At 49.9% G+C, this 14,366-nt stretch overlaps 8 protein-coding genes across 8 annotated transcripts; 5 read left to right on the forward strand and 3 right to left on the reverse strand.

Annotated features, from left to right (window-relative positions):
- Positions 1–98: 98 nt before the first annotated feature.
- Positions 99–550, forward strand: N7503_007744 (uncharacterized protein; the record flags this gene model as incomplete). Its single annotated transcript, XM_057067291.1, has 2 exons — positions 99–122; positions 233–550. The coding sequence occupies 2 exons, from the start codon at positions 99–101 to the stop codon at positions 548–550; spliced, it is 342 nt and encodes a 113-aa protein (XP_056920972.1).
- An 816-nt stretch (positions 551–1,366) lies between these two features.
- Positions 1,367–2,217, forward strand: N7503_007745 (type 1 glutamine amidotransferase; the record flags this gene model as incomplete). The annotated part of the gene is made up of 3 exons (XM_057067292.1): positions 1,367–1,580; positions 1,638–1,861; positions 1,921–2,217. The coding sequence occupies 3 exons, from the start codon at positions 1,367–1,369 to the stop codon at positions 2,215–2,217; spliced, it is 735 nt and encodes a 244-aa protein (XP_056920973.1).
- A 1,233-nt stretch (positions 2,218–3,450) lies between these two features.
- Positions 3,451–5,126, reverse strand: N7503_007746 (Zn(II)2Cys6 transcription factor; the record flags this gene model as incomplete). The annotated part of the gene is made up of 2 exons (XM_057067293.1): positions 3,451–4,275; positions 4,326–5,126. 2 exons carry the CDS (start codon positions 5,124–5,126, stop codon positions 3,451–3,453), a joined length of 1,626 nt encoding a protein of 541 aa, XP_056920974.1.
- A 1,713-nt stretch (positions 5,127–6,839) lies between these two features.
- On the forward strand, positions 6,840–7,734 carry N7503_007747 (uncharacterized protein; the record flags this gene model as incomplete). The annotated part of the gene is made up of 2 exons (XM_057067294.1): positions 6,840–7,053; positions 7,124–7,734. 2 exons carry the CDS (start codon positions 6,840–6,842, stop codon positions 7,702–7,704), a joined length of 795 nt encoding a protein of 264 aa, XP_056920975.1. The 3' UTR covers positions 7,705–7,734.
- A 177-nt stretch (positions 7,735–7,911) lies between these two features.
- N7503_007748 (putative ribosome associated DnaJ chaperone Zuotin) lies at positions 7,912–9,514 on the reverse strand. Its single transcript, XM_057067295.1, has 3 exons — positions 9,336–9,514; positions 9,136–9,276; positions 7,912–9,082 (listed from the first exon to the last, which is right to left on the reverse strand). Exons 1-3 carry the CDS (start codon positions 9,486–9,488, stop codon positions 8,033–8,035), a joined length of 1,344 nt encoding a protein of 447 aa, XP_056920976.1. The 5' UTR covers positions 9,489–9,514; the 3' UTR covers positions 7,912–8,032.
- Positions 9,515–9,733: 219 nt separating this feature from the next.
- N7503_007749 (LYR motif-containing protein) lies at positions 9,734–10,460 on the forward strand. Its single transcript, XM_057067296.1, has 3 exons — positions 9,734–9,877; positions 9,963–10,139; positions 10,226–10,460. The coding sequence occupies exons 1-3, from the start codon at positions 9,805–9,807 to the stop codon at positions 10,324–10,326; spliced, it is 351 nt and encodes a 116-aa protein (XP_056920977.1). The 5' UTR covers positions 9,734–9,804; the 3' UTR covers positions 10,327–10,460.
- Positions 10,461–10,624: 164 nt separating this feature from the next.
- On the reverse strand, positions 10,625–11,829 carry slt11 (Pre-mRNA-splicing factor ECM2; the record flags this gene model as incomplete). The annotated part of the gene is made up of 2 exons (XM_057067297.1): positions 10,625–11,638; positions 11,692–11,829. 2 exons carry the CDS (start codon positions 11,827–11,829, stop codon positions 10,625–10,627), a joined length of 1,152 nt encoding a protein of 383 aa, XP_056920978.1.
- A 691-nt stretch (positions 11,830–12,520) lies between these two features.
- Positions 12,521–13,772, forward strand: erg6 (sterol 24-C-methyltransferase; the record flags this gene model as incomplete). Its single annotated transcript, XM_057067298.1, has 3 exons — positions 12,521–12,724; positions 12,784–12,818; positions 12,878–13,772. The coding sequence occupies 3 exons, from the start codon at positions 12,521–12,523 to the stop codon at positions 13,770–13,772; spliced, it is 1,134 nt and encodes a 377-aa protein (XP_056920979.1).
- Positions 13,773–14,366: the final 594 nt, after the last annotated feature.

Genomic DNA, 14,366 nt, shown 5'->3' on the forward strand with positions numbered 1-14,366 from the left:
GAGAGAAGTGAAGTATATCTAGGGAGCTATATAGGGGTAAATGAAGTCACAATGAATGGCCATTCCATCTCTGTTACTCTGATCGCAACTGCATCATTATGAGCTTCGCCACAAGCGCAAGAGTACGTCACTCAAGTCCGCGCCTTTCATCTCAAACGAAAATACTCATTTTAATATAGTGACGCCTCCAACAACCCCGCCGCGGGAGTCCACCAATGCTATAACCTTGAAGGTATTAGCATTGGAGGGATTGAGAAATCGAGATATCGCCTCCAAGGCAACCAACAAGCTCTCCGATGCGCTGTGGGAGGTGATCGGCCTGGAAGATGCTCTCGAGGCTGAAAAGAAGAAGCGGGACGACATTGAGCAGGAGATATCCCGTCACCCCGGTGGTGGCGGCTTACCAAAGCTCGTTATGCGTCGGAACACCGTTCACGAGGTGGAAAAGTCAATCAAGGCCCAGGCTTTCAATGTCTTTTGTGAGCTTTCTGAGGGAGACAAGACCCTTTACTGGGAATTGCATGCGGAAAGGGCGCGTCGTGTCTTTTGAGTGGTGCAGCTGTGAGGTAGTTTCTTTTCTGTGTGTTGCAATTCTGTTTCTCAACCAATGTTCTCTGGGGCAGCGCATCACGGAAATTATTGGTGTTTGTCCTGCTGGCAGGAAGGCAGTATAGCGATGTCTGAAAATACGATTTGCTTGTTCGCACCACATCATGCATGACGTATTGTCTGGACATTTCAACTCTTCATTTCCTATCCCTAATGGCGGTAAGGTGCTGGTAGGAATGAGTACAATCTACTGTAATGAATTTCATCCCATCAATATGTTAAAGAGAAATGAAAAGAGATGTTCATCGGGAGGCTGCTACCATTGAGCCCATTCTAGCGAAAAGAAGAGCGTTCTACCGCTCCGTTCACTGGCGCCGATAAGCTGCTGGCATACGGGAATTTTAGGTGGATGTGCCTTGAAAAATAGCGTATATGGTATTAAGTGCTTGTCCTGACGTATAATCCTATTAATTCTGGGGGCAAAGTCCCGAGCATATTGCACAACGTCTCCGCTCAGGTGCATAATGTGCAGGATTTCTAGCCGCCCCCACTATAATCGAAGCAAGACGATAAAGGTTTTAAGTCACATACCAACTATGATTCCCAGAACATCATTATCATCGGGTGAACACACTTATCGTTATCGTCGGCAAATGGGAACCTTCGTTATCACAGCGGACCGCGCAAGTGGGGCTAAGCGCTCCCACGAAATCCAAACCACGACATCGGAACAACCACCTTAAAACAACGACCAGAACAATTCCAATCCTAAGTCTGCAACAATCTTCTCTCAATAACCATCAAAGAAACCCACAAAATGTCTCGACCCCTTCGCATCGCCGTCCTCGAGTGCGACACACCCATCCAACCCGTCGTGGACAAGTTCGGCAACTATGGAGCGATCTTCGAACGACTCCTCACGAACGCTGCGGGGTCTACAGTGAACATGGAAATCAGCAAGTGGAATGTTGTGGGGAATCCGATCTATCCGAATCCTAATGAAGTGGATGCTTTCCTTCTCAGTGGAAGCAGTATGTTACTTTCCTCCTCCTGTCGCCGACTTGGTCCGTCTTACTAATACATTCCAGAACATGATGCTTTTGCTGATGATATCTGGATCCTTACGTTGACGGAATACGTCAGGGATGTCGTGCAGGCACACAAGAAGCCTGTTGTCGGTGTATGTTTCGGTCATCAGATCCTTGCTCGGGCGCTGGGTGCTCGTGTAGGACGTGGTGAGGGGTGGGAGGTCTCTGTTGATGAGATTACGCTCACCGATGCCGGGAAGGAGGTGTTTGGAAGAGACAAGTTAGTATGTGGAATTTTATGCCCTGCTCCCTGTTACTATCACTCGATACTGATTACACCTAGTTCCTGCATCAAATGCACCGTGATATCGTCTTCGAGACTCCGGAAGGCTGCGTGAACCTTGGATTCAGTGGTCCTTGCGGAGTTCAGGGTTTATACATGCCGAAACGGCTGATCAGTATTCAAGCTCATCCGGAGTTTAACGAATTCATCATGTCTAAACTCTTGACAGCTCGACATGATAGTGGATTGTTTAATGATGAGTTATATGAGAGCGGATGCAAACGAGTGGCGAAGGAGCATGATGGCGAGTTCCTTGCGCGGAGATTTATTCAGTTTATTGTTGAGTCGATCGCATGAATTCAACAAATATGACAACCAAAACTATAGAAATAATATCTAGAATCCAGCATAAGCAGGTACCTGCTTTCTGCAAATCGAATGGTTTCGTTCTTACTGGATTCCTGTTTAGCGTTCAGTACGTGGCTTATCTCATCCGGGACCCACACCGCGGTCCCGGAGCGCGCTGCATATGCACGTCCCCTATTGGCCCGGAACATCAATTCCCATGATATCAACTTTTATCATGCTACATACGTTTAAGTTTAATGAGTGATCAGTCAAATAGGCACTGATTGGATACAGTAACAATTGGTTTTGAAGAGGAGTAGTCTTATTTCTTTGGCACGTGTCGGGGTCTCCGCTTCGTAATGTAACCCCTCATGGTGCACAACTCCTCCGGTTAATCATGAACAACCTTATCTTCTCTCATCAGGCTATCCAGGTCAGTGCCCATCCCTTGAAGCTCTCCGCAAGCTGGCACATGAAAGATGATTAAAGTAGTGAAAGAACATTCACCATAGAACCGCCCTTCTTCAGAGGCATACTAATTCTTGAAGGACCGACACAGCCTTGATATGCGCCTTGCTATTTGCAGAAGAGAATACTTGACCGGAAAACGACTATAAGCTGCTCTCACGTCTTTGTCCATGTCAAAGATTTTTCCTCTTCAGGCAGCATATTGGTTCAATATCCTTCTTCCACCGGAGGATTGTCACTTTGAAAGACAGCACAATGCCGCTTCCAGTTGATGTATTCGTGTACCAGGCATCCGCGGTCGCCAATCGATCCAGGGCATTGCCTTTCTGCAGCGTAAACGCGACCAATATTGTATATCTCGGGCGGGGTGGGAGAAGTCCAACATTGCAGACGCTGCGGACGGCTTCATGGGTTCGAGTCATCTTCGTACTTCTGGTGAACTTCTTGAATAATCCGGGGATGTGCTTCAGGTTTGCGTTTCCTCGCCATGCTCAACCTCTCTTGTTTGGGGGGCCTTCGAAAAGACTTCGGTGTTTCCATCGTTGAGTAAGTTAAGAATCTTGGCATGATTCAGCATGAGAAGAGCAAAGATTGTGAGAAGCAGGAACACGCAATTCACGTGTCATTTGATGAAGTGATAAAAGGGCTCGTGGACTCAATAGTCTGGTTGTCCTTAGAGTCTAATTGTCCCTGGGAGAGACAATTTTAGGTGCACGACTCCACACTTAGAAAGTGTGGATTTGGTATCTTGAACACTTTGGGTGTCATTTTGACTCAAGCGAATGATATCCAAATTTGTTTCTGTTGCATGGACCGGCAAATATTCCAAGGCCCTGCCTCTGATGGCGGTAGTTCCCACATCGCCTCAAGCAATTGGTGTGTGCGATGCATATTTCCAAGACCAAAATGGTTCGACATCACAACGAGGCGGCTTCCGAAGCATTCCTTCTGCTCGGGGGTCTCCAGACAAGAGCCGACAACGGCAATAGGCCAACACATCCCAGAATTTATGCGTGCCTTGGGCGATAATTGATCCAAGTAAGACATTGCCTCAGTCACTGCGGTTTGAATAAGTCCTCTGTACATCCCATCACGCGTGTACTTGTAACCCCCCAAAGACGTGTATAGGTAAATCAACATGGCTTGCTGAAAGATCAAGCCTGCCATGAAGACTTCTGGTTCAACGAATGGGAAAGGAGCCCATCGTAGGATCTGGGCTTGTATTGAAGCGAACATGGCCATGTCGTCTGCGGTCGGCATGCTAACCTGGTCTTCCATCATCCATTGCCGGCCGAGATCGAAAATGACGGGGATTAACAGTAGTAGCTCCAACCAGCAACCGCACAAATTTCCGACATATCGAAGGGTCAATAGTTCGCGAGCCCGTTGCTCCAAATCGAAATTTAGGAAGAGTTGTCTGCTTAGTCGCGCATCGACCGAGATCATGCTGACAGATGCGGTGTAGACGTAGTATTCGATCACGAAGTCTTTCAGCTCTCGGGGAACTGCAGTGTCGCTCTGTTCGAGAAGCTTCACCAGGAGAGAGTTCGCTGCGGTCAAATGGTCGAAGATAGTTCCTGTCATGTCCCCCTTCGCGGTCTGTCGCGAGTATTAGCCATAGTCGAAGATAAGCGGTTGGTCTGCAGTACCTCTGTAAAACACATAAGAAGCGCCCCGACAAGTAGCATTAAAGGATTTGACTCCTTTCCCTCGATGAATTCACCCACGCCATGTCGGAACAGCTGGATGGCTTTAGTATAGTGAGACTGAGCAACAGCATCAGACTCATCTCGGCGTCGGAATGCCCGGTGCGCAGCGCTCTGGGCTAGCACAAGCTGTAATAACAAGTCGCTCGTGAATGCCAATGGAACAATCTGAACCAAGAAAGGGTTGATGGGGGTTGTTCCGTTTGCCATGCAGTCAGCCGTAGTGCTGAGGTAATGGCTCAGCAATGTATACGATTCCGGGTCATAGCCAGGAAGCATCGACATCGTCCTCGGCATGACATTTCCAACAGCCATATTCGGTATAAGGGCATTATCAGTCCTGCTGATATCCGAAATTTCCGAAATGTTGGTCGTATTCGAATCCCGGCGATCCGTTATCTCGTGGGTCGCATGATCAGCCTCTCCAAGAATTCCCGATAAGCCACCACTCGACGAAACAGAAGATTGACGATGCGAAGATGCAGGACTGGGAGACTTGGTCATTTTATATTCTTCAATAACCCTCAAGGGGCTTGAACACCGCTCTTCGCTGATCCTCGACACGTGGCTAGCCGGGTCGGAATTCTTCCCATTAGCGGTGGGCCACTGGCAACTAAGATCATTTCGCCTGCAGCCCCCGCACATCGGTCGGACTTCATCGCATTTCTTCTTTCGCCGCCTACAGGACCAGCATCCGGTTCGGACGCGGACTATGCGTGTAGCGCGTTGTCGATCGGGCGGCATTGGTGTGTTGGAGGAAGGAGAAAACGGGAAAGGGCGATAAGAAACAAGGCTGTGGGGTAAACTTTATTTATCTTCGTCATTACCACGTTTCGGTAACATCCCGTTATCTCTTTATCTAGGGAAGTCCAACTCACTGTACCGTATTTCATGGGTATTCTTACTGATGGAAGATAAGAATCCAACCTGAAAGATTCGAGTGCATGATCCATCTCGACAGATCGAACTTTCGAAGCTCATTATATCGGAAAGGTACTCGAGGTTCGCTGAGTATTTGCAGACATAGCTTTCAACACAAATTGTAAGCAGAATGACCAGTTTTTGACCTCAAGTCCTTCCTTCTGTTCTATATGACCTCTCCCACCTGCATTGAAGGCCGATCTGTAATCAAAAATATCCATGAGATCGGCTGGTAAGCTAGAGACTGTATTTTAGTTTGAAGGAAAATCTTAAGCACTCTTCACGAAGAGGTGAATAAGTTTTCCCATACTCAGGCTCGCCGTCGCAACCGCGATAAGTGATAGCGTCATCCAATCAGCTATTTTGTTGGCGTGATCTGGACCTTTATGATCATGATCAGTGTATTTCTGAGGGATCAGAAAGGGCTTCAAGGTGAAGCTTTGAAGCATCTCCCTCGAGATCTCTGTCATCAATATCCGCCGTATACAAGGGGTGGGTAGTTTGATCGAAAAGAAAAAGAAGAATGGGCTTGATATCAGCACGAGGTCGTCTCCTGGTCTAGCTTTCCCATGCCCCAAACTCTGCTTGTCACGCAGGGGAGAAATGACTCGCGATATATAATTCATCTTGAACTTGAATGAGTTGGAAACAGAAAAAACATTAGAGTCAAGAGTTTACATCCAACTGCATGTTAAAGCCTGGAAACCCTGGTATCAAACAAACCATGAATATCTGCAATTGCCTATCAAGGTTCTAGATAGGGCGCTATATCAGAGTCTAAAATGCGTACTAAGCCTTTCTTGCATCATGCATATGCAAATTGCCAAAGGACCCTCTCGGAAGTGCTTCATAACCAGAGATCATCGAACAGTGGACCCAGTGATTGAGGGGGAAAATATCTAAGTGAAGTTTTAGCCTTGTATCTTGTCAGCAACTACATGGTGCCAATTTCCCACGTTATGTGTCTCTGTGTGGGTTAACTCTTTACCACTTTCTAGCGTCCCTGTTTTGCGTTAGTGCTTACAACTAGCCATACATGATTCAATCGACAAATCAGAACTCAGTAGGTAGGGCTAAGCTCGCGTCTTAGCACTTGCACATACAAGTAATCGTGGGATTTTGGAAGCTGTACAATTTTCGAAAATCTTCATGACTTGGATCGCTACAAGTCGGGTTAATTTGGGTCCTGAAAACCTTGTTGAAATTTTTCAACATGCCAATTATCTTTGATTGGAGATTGTCTATAGACCATTAGCTACTGCTTCATAACACTCAATCAATTGAAACAAAAACAACTTAAACTTCATATCTAATCGGTTACCCCACCAATGTGCGCACAAGCGATCAGGCCAGCGACTCCCACAAAAACATCCCACGATAAGCCCCACTCCCCATCTCTTCCAGCTTCCCCATTCGTCGACGTCGCCGATCCCACCAACCCTACTTCTACTCAAGTCTTAACATAAGGAATCTCCAGTGTCTCCGTCAATTGTATCTCCTATAACGCTTTCTGAACGGCTTCCACACCACAGAAAAATGACCGCCACCGGTGCCATGCTAGGCTCTAAGAGCAGCTTTACTACCCGCATCTCACTCCGCTGGGTTCCTGAGGTCCCGGAGGAGACCACAGATACAGTCGTCCTCTCGGTGGGAGAATACTTCGTCGACCTGCGCATGGATAAAGCGTCAGGAGCAATTGACTGGGCAATGGCCGGAACCAGAATCGAGGAGAATCCCAACGAGATCCCGCGTTCGTGGTCTAATCTACAAATTCCAATTGATTGGAATATAACTAGACAAATTTGCTAATGAATAAACAGTGAAAGTACTCTTCACCCGTGAACTGGATTCATTCAATGAGATCGGAATTGTGGACGTGGGCAACTTCAGCCCGCTCCCCAACGGCGATGATCTCGAATGTGGCGAGATGCCTCGGACCGACCTTCCCGGTTCACCGATGACAGGTTTTGAGGAAGTCTGGCGTGAACTGGCTTTCCGGGAGGGTCCCGAGGGTCCCAAGAAGGGGCTTTCATGGATTCTGGAGTCCGATGATCGGGATTTGGATTTCGGGGAGGGAAATGAGGTTACCATTACTAAGATGTTCATGGGTCGGATTTGGGGAACTTATTTGGCTTTCCGTCAGGTTCAGACTCACACCCGGGAGAAGGGTGTGAGTGGAGAGTGGACTGTTAAAAGGGCCGGCGCTGAGGTTAGTGCGCGGAGGGAGGAGTGGAGCTCGGGTTCTTGGGAGGATAAGTATCTGGTGGGGCCTGACGGGGGCGCTGTGCCTTCGATGAAGAGTGGATTTGCTGGGGAAGGAGAGGGTTCTTGGAGGGTCCCTGGGGAGACTGTTACTATTGATGGCAAAGCCTTTATTGTTCGGGCTTTTGAGGAGATTTAAATAAAAATAGGGCTTAGGAATGCTTTTGTGCACATCCACCTTTTCTGGTTCCATGGGTGGGAAGCCATTACATGTTGCTCTGGCTATTCCACTGTCTCAATCTGCTTCTTAGAGTGCGCGAGCTATGTGTGTAGTGATTACTGGAAAGCTACAAAACGGAGAAACTTGCGTATATACGATAAAAAGGTAACTATATGTTTTAATGCGTTGCATCGTCTTCTCTATAGGCATGAGTAACTGCTAAATTAAACAAAAGTCGTCATCAGGGACATGAAGCAGCCTCATCCAGATTTAGTGCATGGTCCAGTTGGAAAGGTGGACGAGAGATCTAAGCGAAAACCTTGACCTCACCGGCCTTCAGCTTGCCGGCATCAACAAGACGCTGAGCCTCGGAGACGTAGGCAGCCTTGACGGCAGCACCATCCTTGCCAGCGATGGTGAGCTTCTCAGCGAGAGCAGCGAGCTCATCAACATCGATCTTGCCCATGATGAGCTCAACGTCGTTAAGGACGGAGTCGACCTGGGAAGCGGAAGCCTCGCCGTCAGCGAAGTAGTTGACCTCCTTGACGGAACCCTTGAGAACACGCTTGTTCTTCTTGGCAGCGTTCTTAGCGGCCTCCTTGTTCTTCTTGTTCTTCTCACGCTCGGCCTTGGCGGCTTCCTCGGCGTCCTTCTTGGCCTTCTCCTCAGCAGCCTTCTTGGCCTCCTTCTCGTCCTTCAGGCGTTGAGCCTCCTCCTCCTTGGCCTTGCGCTTAGCGTCCTTGCCGGCACGGGCCTGCTGGCGGAACTTCTTGATACGCTCATCCTGGGCGAGGGCCTCGTCAACAAGCTCACGCAGACGGGCGACGTCCTCGTTCTTGCGCTTGCGGCGGGCATTGGCGTTCTTCTTCTCGGTGTGACGCTTCTGGTCACGGCTCTCTCCATCATCGGGAACATCCTCATCAAGGTACTCGAATGTACGCCAGCTGTCGAAGTTGTACCAGAAGTTGTAGAAGTTCTCAACCTCTTCCTGAGTGCTATCCTCGTTACCGAACTGAGGAACGGGCTGCTTAATGGAGAAACGACCCTCAGCCTCGAAGCAAGGGCCCCAGGCCTTGTAGAACTTGCCCTTAGCGGAAGCCTGCTTCTTGGTAGGGGGCTCAACATCGGCGGCCTCATCGACGGAGTCGAACTGGCGACGACGAGCGGGGTCAAGCAGCAGCTCAGTGGCGATCTGAATGCACTTGAAGAAGCTGTCGTTCTCGTCGCGGTGGCCAGAAGCAGCCTTCTTGTCGGGGTGGTGACGCAGAACCTTCTTGCGGTGAGCACGCTTGATCTGCTCGGGGGTTGCCCGCCAGCGGTAGCGGGAGAGACCGAGAACGGCGTAGTGATCCTGGGACTTTAAGGGAGTTAGTTTGAAAATAGTGAAAATTTTGACAGAAAAGCACTGACCTTCCAGTCCTTGGCCTCACGGTTGAGCATCATGGGGTCCTCATCCTCGGAGATTTCACCATCAGACTCCTCCTCGGTCTTCTTGACGTTCTGCTGAGCCTGGAGACGATCATCCTCGGAGAAAGTACGGTTGTGACGCTTCTATAGAATTTATTAGCGGTGATGATTTATATGGTTGCGGGGCATCTTGAATAACTTACACGGCGGGCGTGGGCAAGGAAGTGAGGGCCAACGGGCTCCAGGTTACGCTGGGTAGCACCGGAGAGAGCACCGACAGGCTTGAAATCCTTCTCGGCGCTCCAGCCCGAAGGCAGAGCAGGAAGCTGAACGTTGACAACTTGAACGGCAGCCATTGTGAATGTGGTTGTTAAAGGAACAAGGTGGGTGAGGGAAGTCCCACTTAGGTTTTTCTGATATTTTTTTCTGCCCCGAATGGCCGCCCGCCAATCACAGTTCGGATGACCCGGTCGTGATTCCTTGCGACTTCATTGTGATCACTCATTTGCCTCTGCTTTAATCTGGGTCAATTCAACTGCTCCTATTCACTATTCGAAATTGACTATATACATCGGACCCCTGTCTCACCTCTGTTGGTCAACAAACACCAACAATAACACGGCATCACCCCGGCTTTCCTATCCAAACACCCGACTCTTTACCCCAGACAATATGGCTGCTCCGTCTACTGCCGCCCTGAGCGCCTACCGCCAGGTCCTTCGTGCCACCCGTGTTGCCTTCCGAGGTTCGTGCCCCAGTCTCATAAAGATTATCTCAAGCAAGCCGACGGCTGCTCGTCTCGCGATTCAACATATTAACTGTACAACTAGACGACGTCCGAGTCATGCTTGCCTCTCGTCAAGAAGCCCGTCGCAACTTCGAACAAAACCGCCGTGTCGCTGTTGACACCGGTATGCAGATCAACCACGCCATCGAGGTTGCGAACATTTTACGCCACAACCTAGTGCAGGGTGCTCGGGAGAATGGTAACGAGGATGCCAAGTGGGGTATGTACGATTGCTTTGCCTAGGATGGATTTGCATTGAAGCAGGTTGTTCCAGCGTTGAGAATGGATTGCTAATAGTATGTACAGAACTTCGAATCCACGACCAGATCGAGCGCGGCGACAATGACTCCATTAAGGTTGCCGGCAAGGACGTTAAGATTCACAAGGCTTGCTCGTCGTCTTCGTAAGCTACGTTCAACATCTTGATATTGCATGCTACACCGACTCCATGACCATGCAGTGCCACCTAGGCAGCATACAATCGGTGGAGGTACAAATTCGAACCAGCCAATGAGACTGGATGTATTATAGTATACCCGACTCTTGTTTTTTTATTTGGCGTCACTGGGGTATTTTTGATTGTGATAGAAGCTGCATAGAAACAAGAACCAATCCATATTCAACGCCCGCTTTGTATGAACCCACGACATGCACAACCCATCCTTTCCTCGTGATATTACACAATGTTCAATTATATGATGCCTTTTAATCTCCATTCATACTGGCATACTGGACGGATCCAGAACCTGGGGGTGGTGCCACAGCAAAGCCCTTGGCTGGTGCTTCCTTGTCTGCATCACCAGCAGCGGTGATAGCCTTTTTATCGGACTGACCACGCTGGACCGGCCCCGCAGCCTGCCGACCTTCGCGAGCATTCTTCATCCGTTCCTCACGGTCCATGTTATCAAGCGCCTTGGGTTTACCCCAGCGCACCCGTAACGGACAGCCTTGAACAATCGCCTTGCCTTGGCACTCCTTGGCTGCGGACTCGGCGTCGGCACGGCTCATATAGTTGACAAAGGCGCAATGCGAACGGTGAGAGCAGACAAGCGAGCGAAGAGTGCCGAACTTCGAGAAGAATGTCCGCAGCGAATGTTCCGGAAGGTCGTCCTCCACACCAGTCAAAAACAGTGACGTAACATTGGGGTCCATGGGCGGATTGATGTCTTCGGCCGACGGAGGGAGCTGTGCCGTGCTGGGGAACGGGCGACCACCACGGCCACCACCACGACCTCCCCGGCCAGGCAAGCGGTTACCCAGTCGGCTGTCACCTGTGCGAATGGGGCCTGGCGCATTTCCGTACCGGCTGTTTGTGCGGGGTTGGTCTGCCGAGCTAGATTCCTTGCCCTCGGCGTCGCCTTCAGATGCACCCTCGATGCGACGAGGTTTGCGATAGTACGGTTCACTGTTTGCCAAGCGGCGCAGCAACTCGCGGGCCTTGTCGTCCGTCTTCTCGTATTCCTCGACTGCGCCAATTCCTTCTTCGATTTCCTTTTCGTGATTTTGCGCATAGTATTCACGGTTAATGCCACTTTCGGGTCCAGGTGCGACCATCTTCAGGGCGGCATCACGGACAACGATCGGCAGACCGAAAGACAGATCGAGCATGCAGCATTGGCAACAGTTCTTCAGACGGGCGCATGTGAGACAGATGTTGGTGCGCTTCTGGCGCGAGGTACGGTCGGCTTTCCAGCGGAAAATTGTGAAGGGACGAGTACACTGTCATTGTGGTTAGTGTCTGTGGTAGAATAGTGAGCGGATCAAAGACTTACAATCTTGCACTCTGCGCCGTGGTCCTCTTTCAACATCTGCACGTATGGGTTTTCAGGAAGACAATTTTCGCAAACAGATGGGAAGTCTGTGGACTCCCAGCCAGAGCGGTTGAGATCATGCTTAATCTGGGGAGGCATGGTGGGTGGATATGCTTCGACAAGCTGAAGATTACAAAGGAAGCTTCAAAGACCAAAGTTGATTATCACATTATCAAAGTGGCGGTGACTGTGGCGTCGGGTCATGTGACCGGTACTGGATGTGTTTGTTTCTGTTTGTCTGTGTTTTTGTCGTACGATGATTTTGTTCATTTTGTTCTCTTTGATCTTCGATTTGATTGTTCGTTCCGAATCAATAGATTCTCGGATTGATCTGTAAACTTACTTCCGACTAGATTGTCTTATCTCGAGTTCATCAGGCATCTTCATTCATATCGTATTCCACATCGTATAGACATCAGGTCACCACTAACGAAAGCCGGGAGAGCCACTACCCGAACAAGCCACAGACCGGAACATACTCGTCCCGCCACCCCAGACTCTGTTCGGTCTAGTCCTGCTGCACGGCCTGCCCTCTCAGGGGCTCCGTGATTGGCCTGATTTTTCGCATTGCCAAAAAGTTGCTTCGCATTCGATACTCCTTTTTTAAACTCTCCTTCATCCTCTCTCCAGATCTCTCTTCCCCAAGTTTTCTTTCTCTTCTCTTGCGGTTTGTTTGGTTCAATCCAATTGCCGTATCCTCTTTTCCATATTTAACGGACCGTTGTCCTTTTTTGTCGCCCCTCTTCAACACTTTACCCCTTTAATACCAACACCCTTCGATTCCTTCACAATGGCCCCTACTGCTTTGGAACGCGAGGATAAGGCGCGTGACGCCGCCTTCAACAAGGCTCTTCACGGAAAGTCCGCCAATGTTCGCGGTGGTCTGAGTGCCATGCGTGGCAAGGACAGCGCTGCCCAGAAGGCCGCCGTTGACGAGTACTTCAAGCACTGGGACAACAAGGACTACGCTGACGAGACTGACGCGGACCGTGAGGTGAGATAATGCGCCGACTGGAGTCAATTGGGCCATAATTAACTGGAATATACATATAGGCTCGCCGATCCGAGTACGCTACCTTGACCCGACAGTACGTTTGCCTGCCGATTCCGCGCATTTTTGATCGCAAGACAATTGACAATTTGATAGCTACTACAACCTTGCCACCGACTTCTACGAGTACGGCTGGGGCTCTTCCTTCCACTTCTGCCGCTTCGCCTACGGTGAGCCCTTTGCCCAGGCCATCGCCCGCCACGAGCACTACCTCGCCATGCAGACCGGTATCACCGAGGGCATGAAGGTTCTCGACGTTGGCTGTGGTGTTGGTGGTCCCGCTCGTGAGATCGTCAAATTTACTGGCGCTCACGTTACCGGTCTGAACAACAACGACTACCAGATCGACCGTGCTACCCACTACGCCCACAAGCAGGGTCTGGCAGACAAGATGGCCTTTGTCAAGGGTGACTTCATGCAGATGAGCTTCCCCGACAACACCTTCGATGCCGTCTACGCTATTGAGGCTACCGTCCACGCTCCTGAGCTCGTTGGTGTCTACTCTGAGATCTTCCGTGTTCTCAAGCCCGGTGGTACCTTCGGTGTCTACGAGTGGCTCATGACTGATGATTACAACAACGATGACCCTGAGCACCGTCGCATCCGTCTCGGTATCGAGCAGGGTGACGGTATCTCCAACATGGTTCGCATTTCCGAGGGTGTGCAGGCCATGAAGGATGCCGGCTTCGAGCTCAAGCACCACGAGGATCTTGCTCAGCGTCCCGACCCCACCCCTTGGTACTACCCGCTGGCGGGATCTTTCAAGCACATGGGCTCCCTTTGGGACTTCTTCACCATTGCCCGCATGACCTGGTGGGGACGTGGTCTTGCCCACCGCTTCGTCGGTGCTGGTGAGACCATCAAGCTCTTCCCCCGTGGCTCTCAAAAGACCGCCGACAGCCTGGCTCTCGCTGGTGACTGCCTGGTCGAGGGTGCCCAGAAGAACCTCTTCACCCCCATGTACCTGATGGTCGGCAAGAAGCCCGAGTAAAGCATTGCATAAAACTTCTTTTCCTGTTCATCATACATCTTTCCTGCGCTTATTACCCGTCGCGCGGCCTTTTCACCTCACATTCCCATCTTGTATTCCCTTCTGTTGTCATTAATTCTCTCCAAGCCGCCGATCAGGCGTGTCTTTGCAATGGCCCTATCTGATCCGACTCGGCTAGAACGCCGTTCTCTCGATGATGGTGACGATGTTTTTCTCTTCTGTTCCCCTTGTTTCTTTTGAACCGAATAGATATGTAATAGTTATTGAGGCAAGAATAATGAGCCAAGGATTGACTGCTATTTTCTCTCATGTCCAGTCATACTTCTAATCTATAGTATCACTTAATGTGTTTAGTGTGATTGGCCAATCGTAATTAAAGTTGTATTACTCCATGTGCAGGATCTTGTCCCTGCAGCGATAAATGTGGGTCGTGAAGATAGGGTAGGCTGGATTGTTTCACAACTTCCAGTGTCGCACGATGATCCGTGCTTGGTGTTACATATAGTCTCGGGGCTCTTGTAAAGGCAATCTAAACACAGACATCGAGGGGTCGTGCTACATGTCCTGATATACAAACATGCCAATGGCTGACAA

The sequence above is a fragment of the Penicillium pulvis genome, assembly GCF_028828015.1.
Source record: "Penicillium pulvis strain IBT 33274 chromosome Unknown contig_5_segment0_segment0, whole genome shotgun sequence".
Classification (NCBI taxonomy): domain Eukaryota; kingdom Fungi; phylum Ascomycota; class Eurotiomycetes; order Eurotiales; family Aspergillaceae; genus Penicillium; species Penicillium pulvis.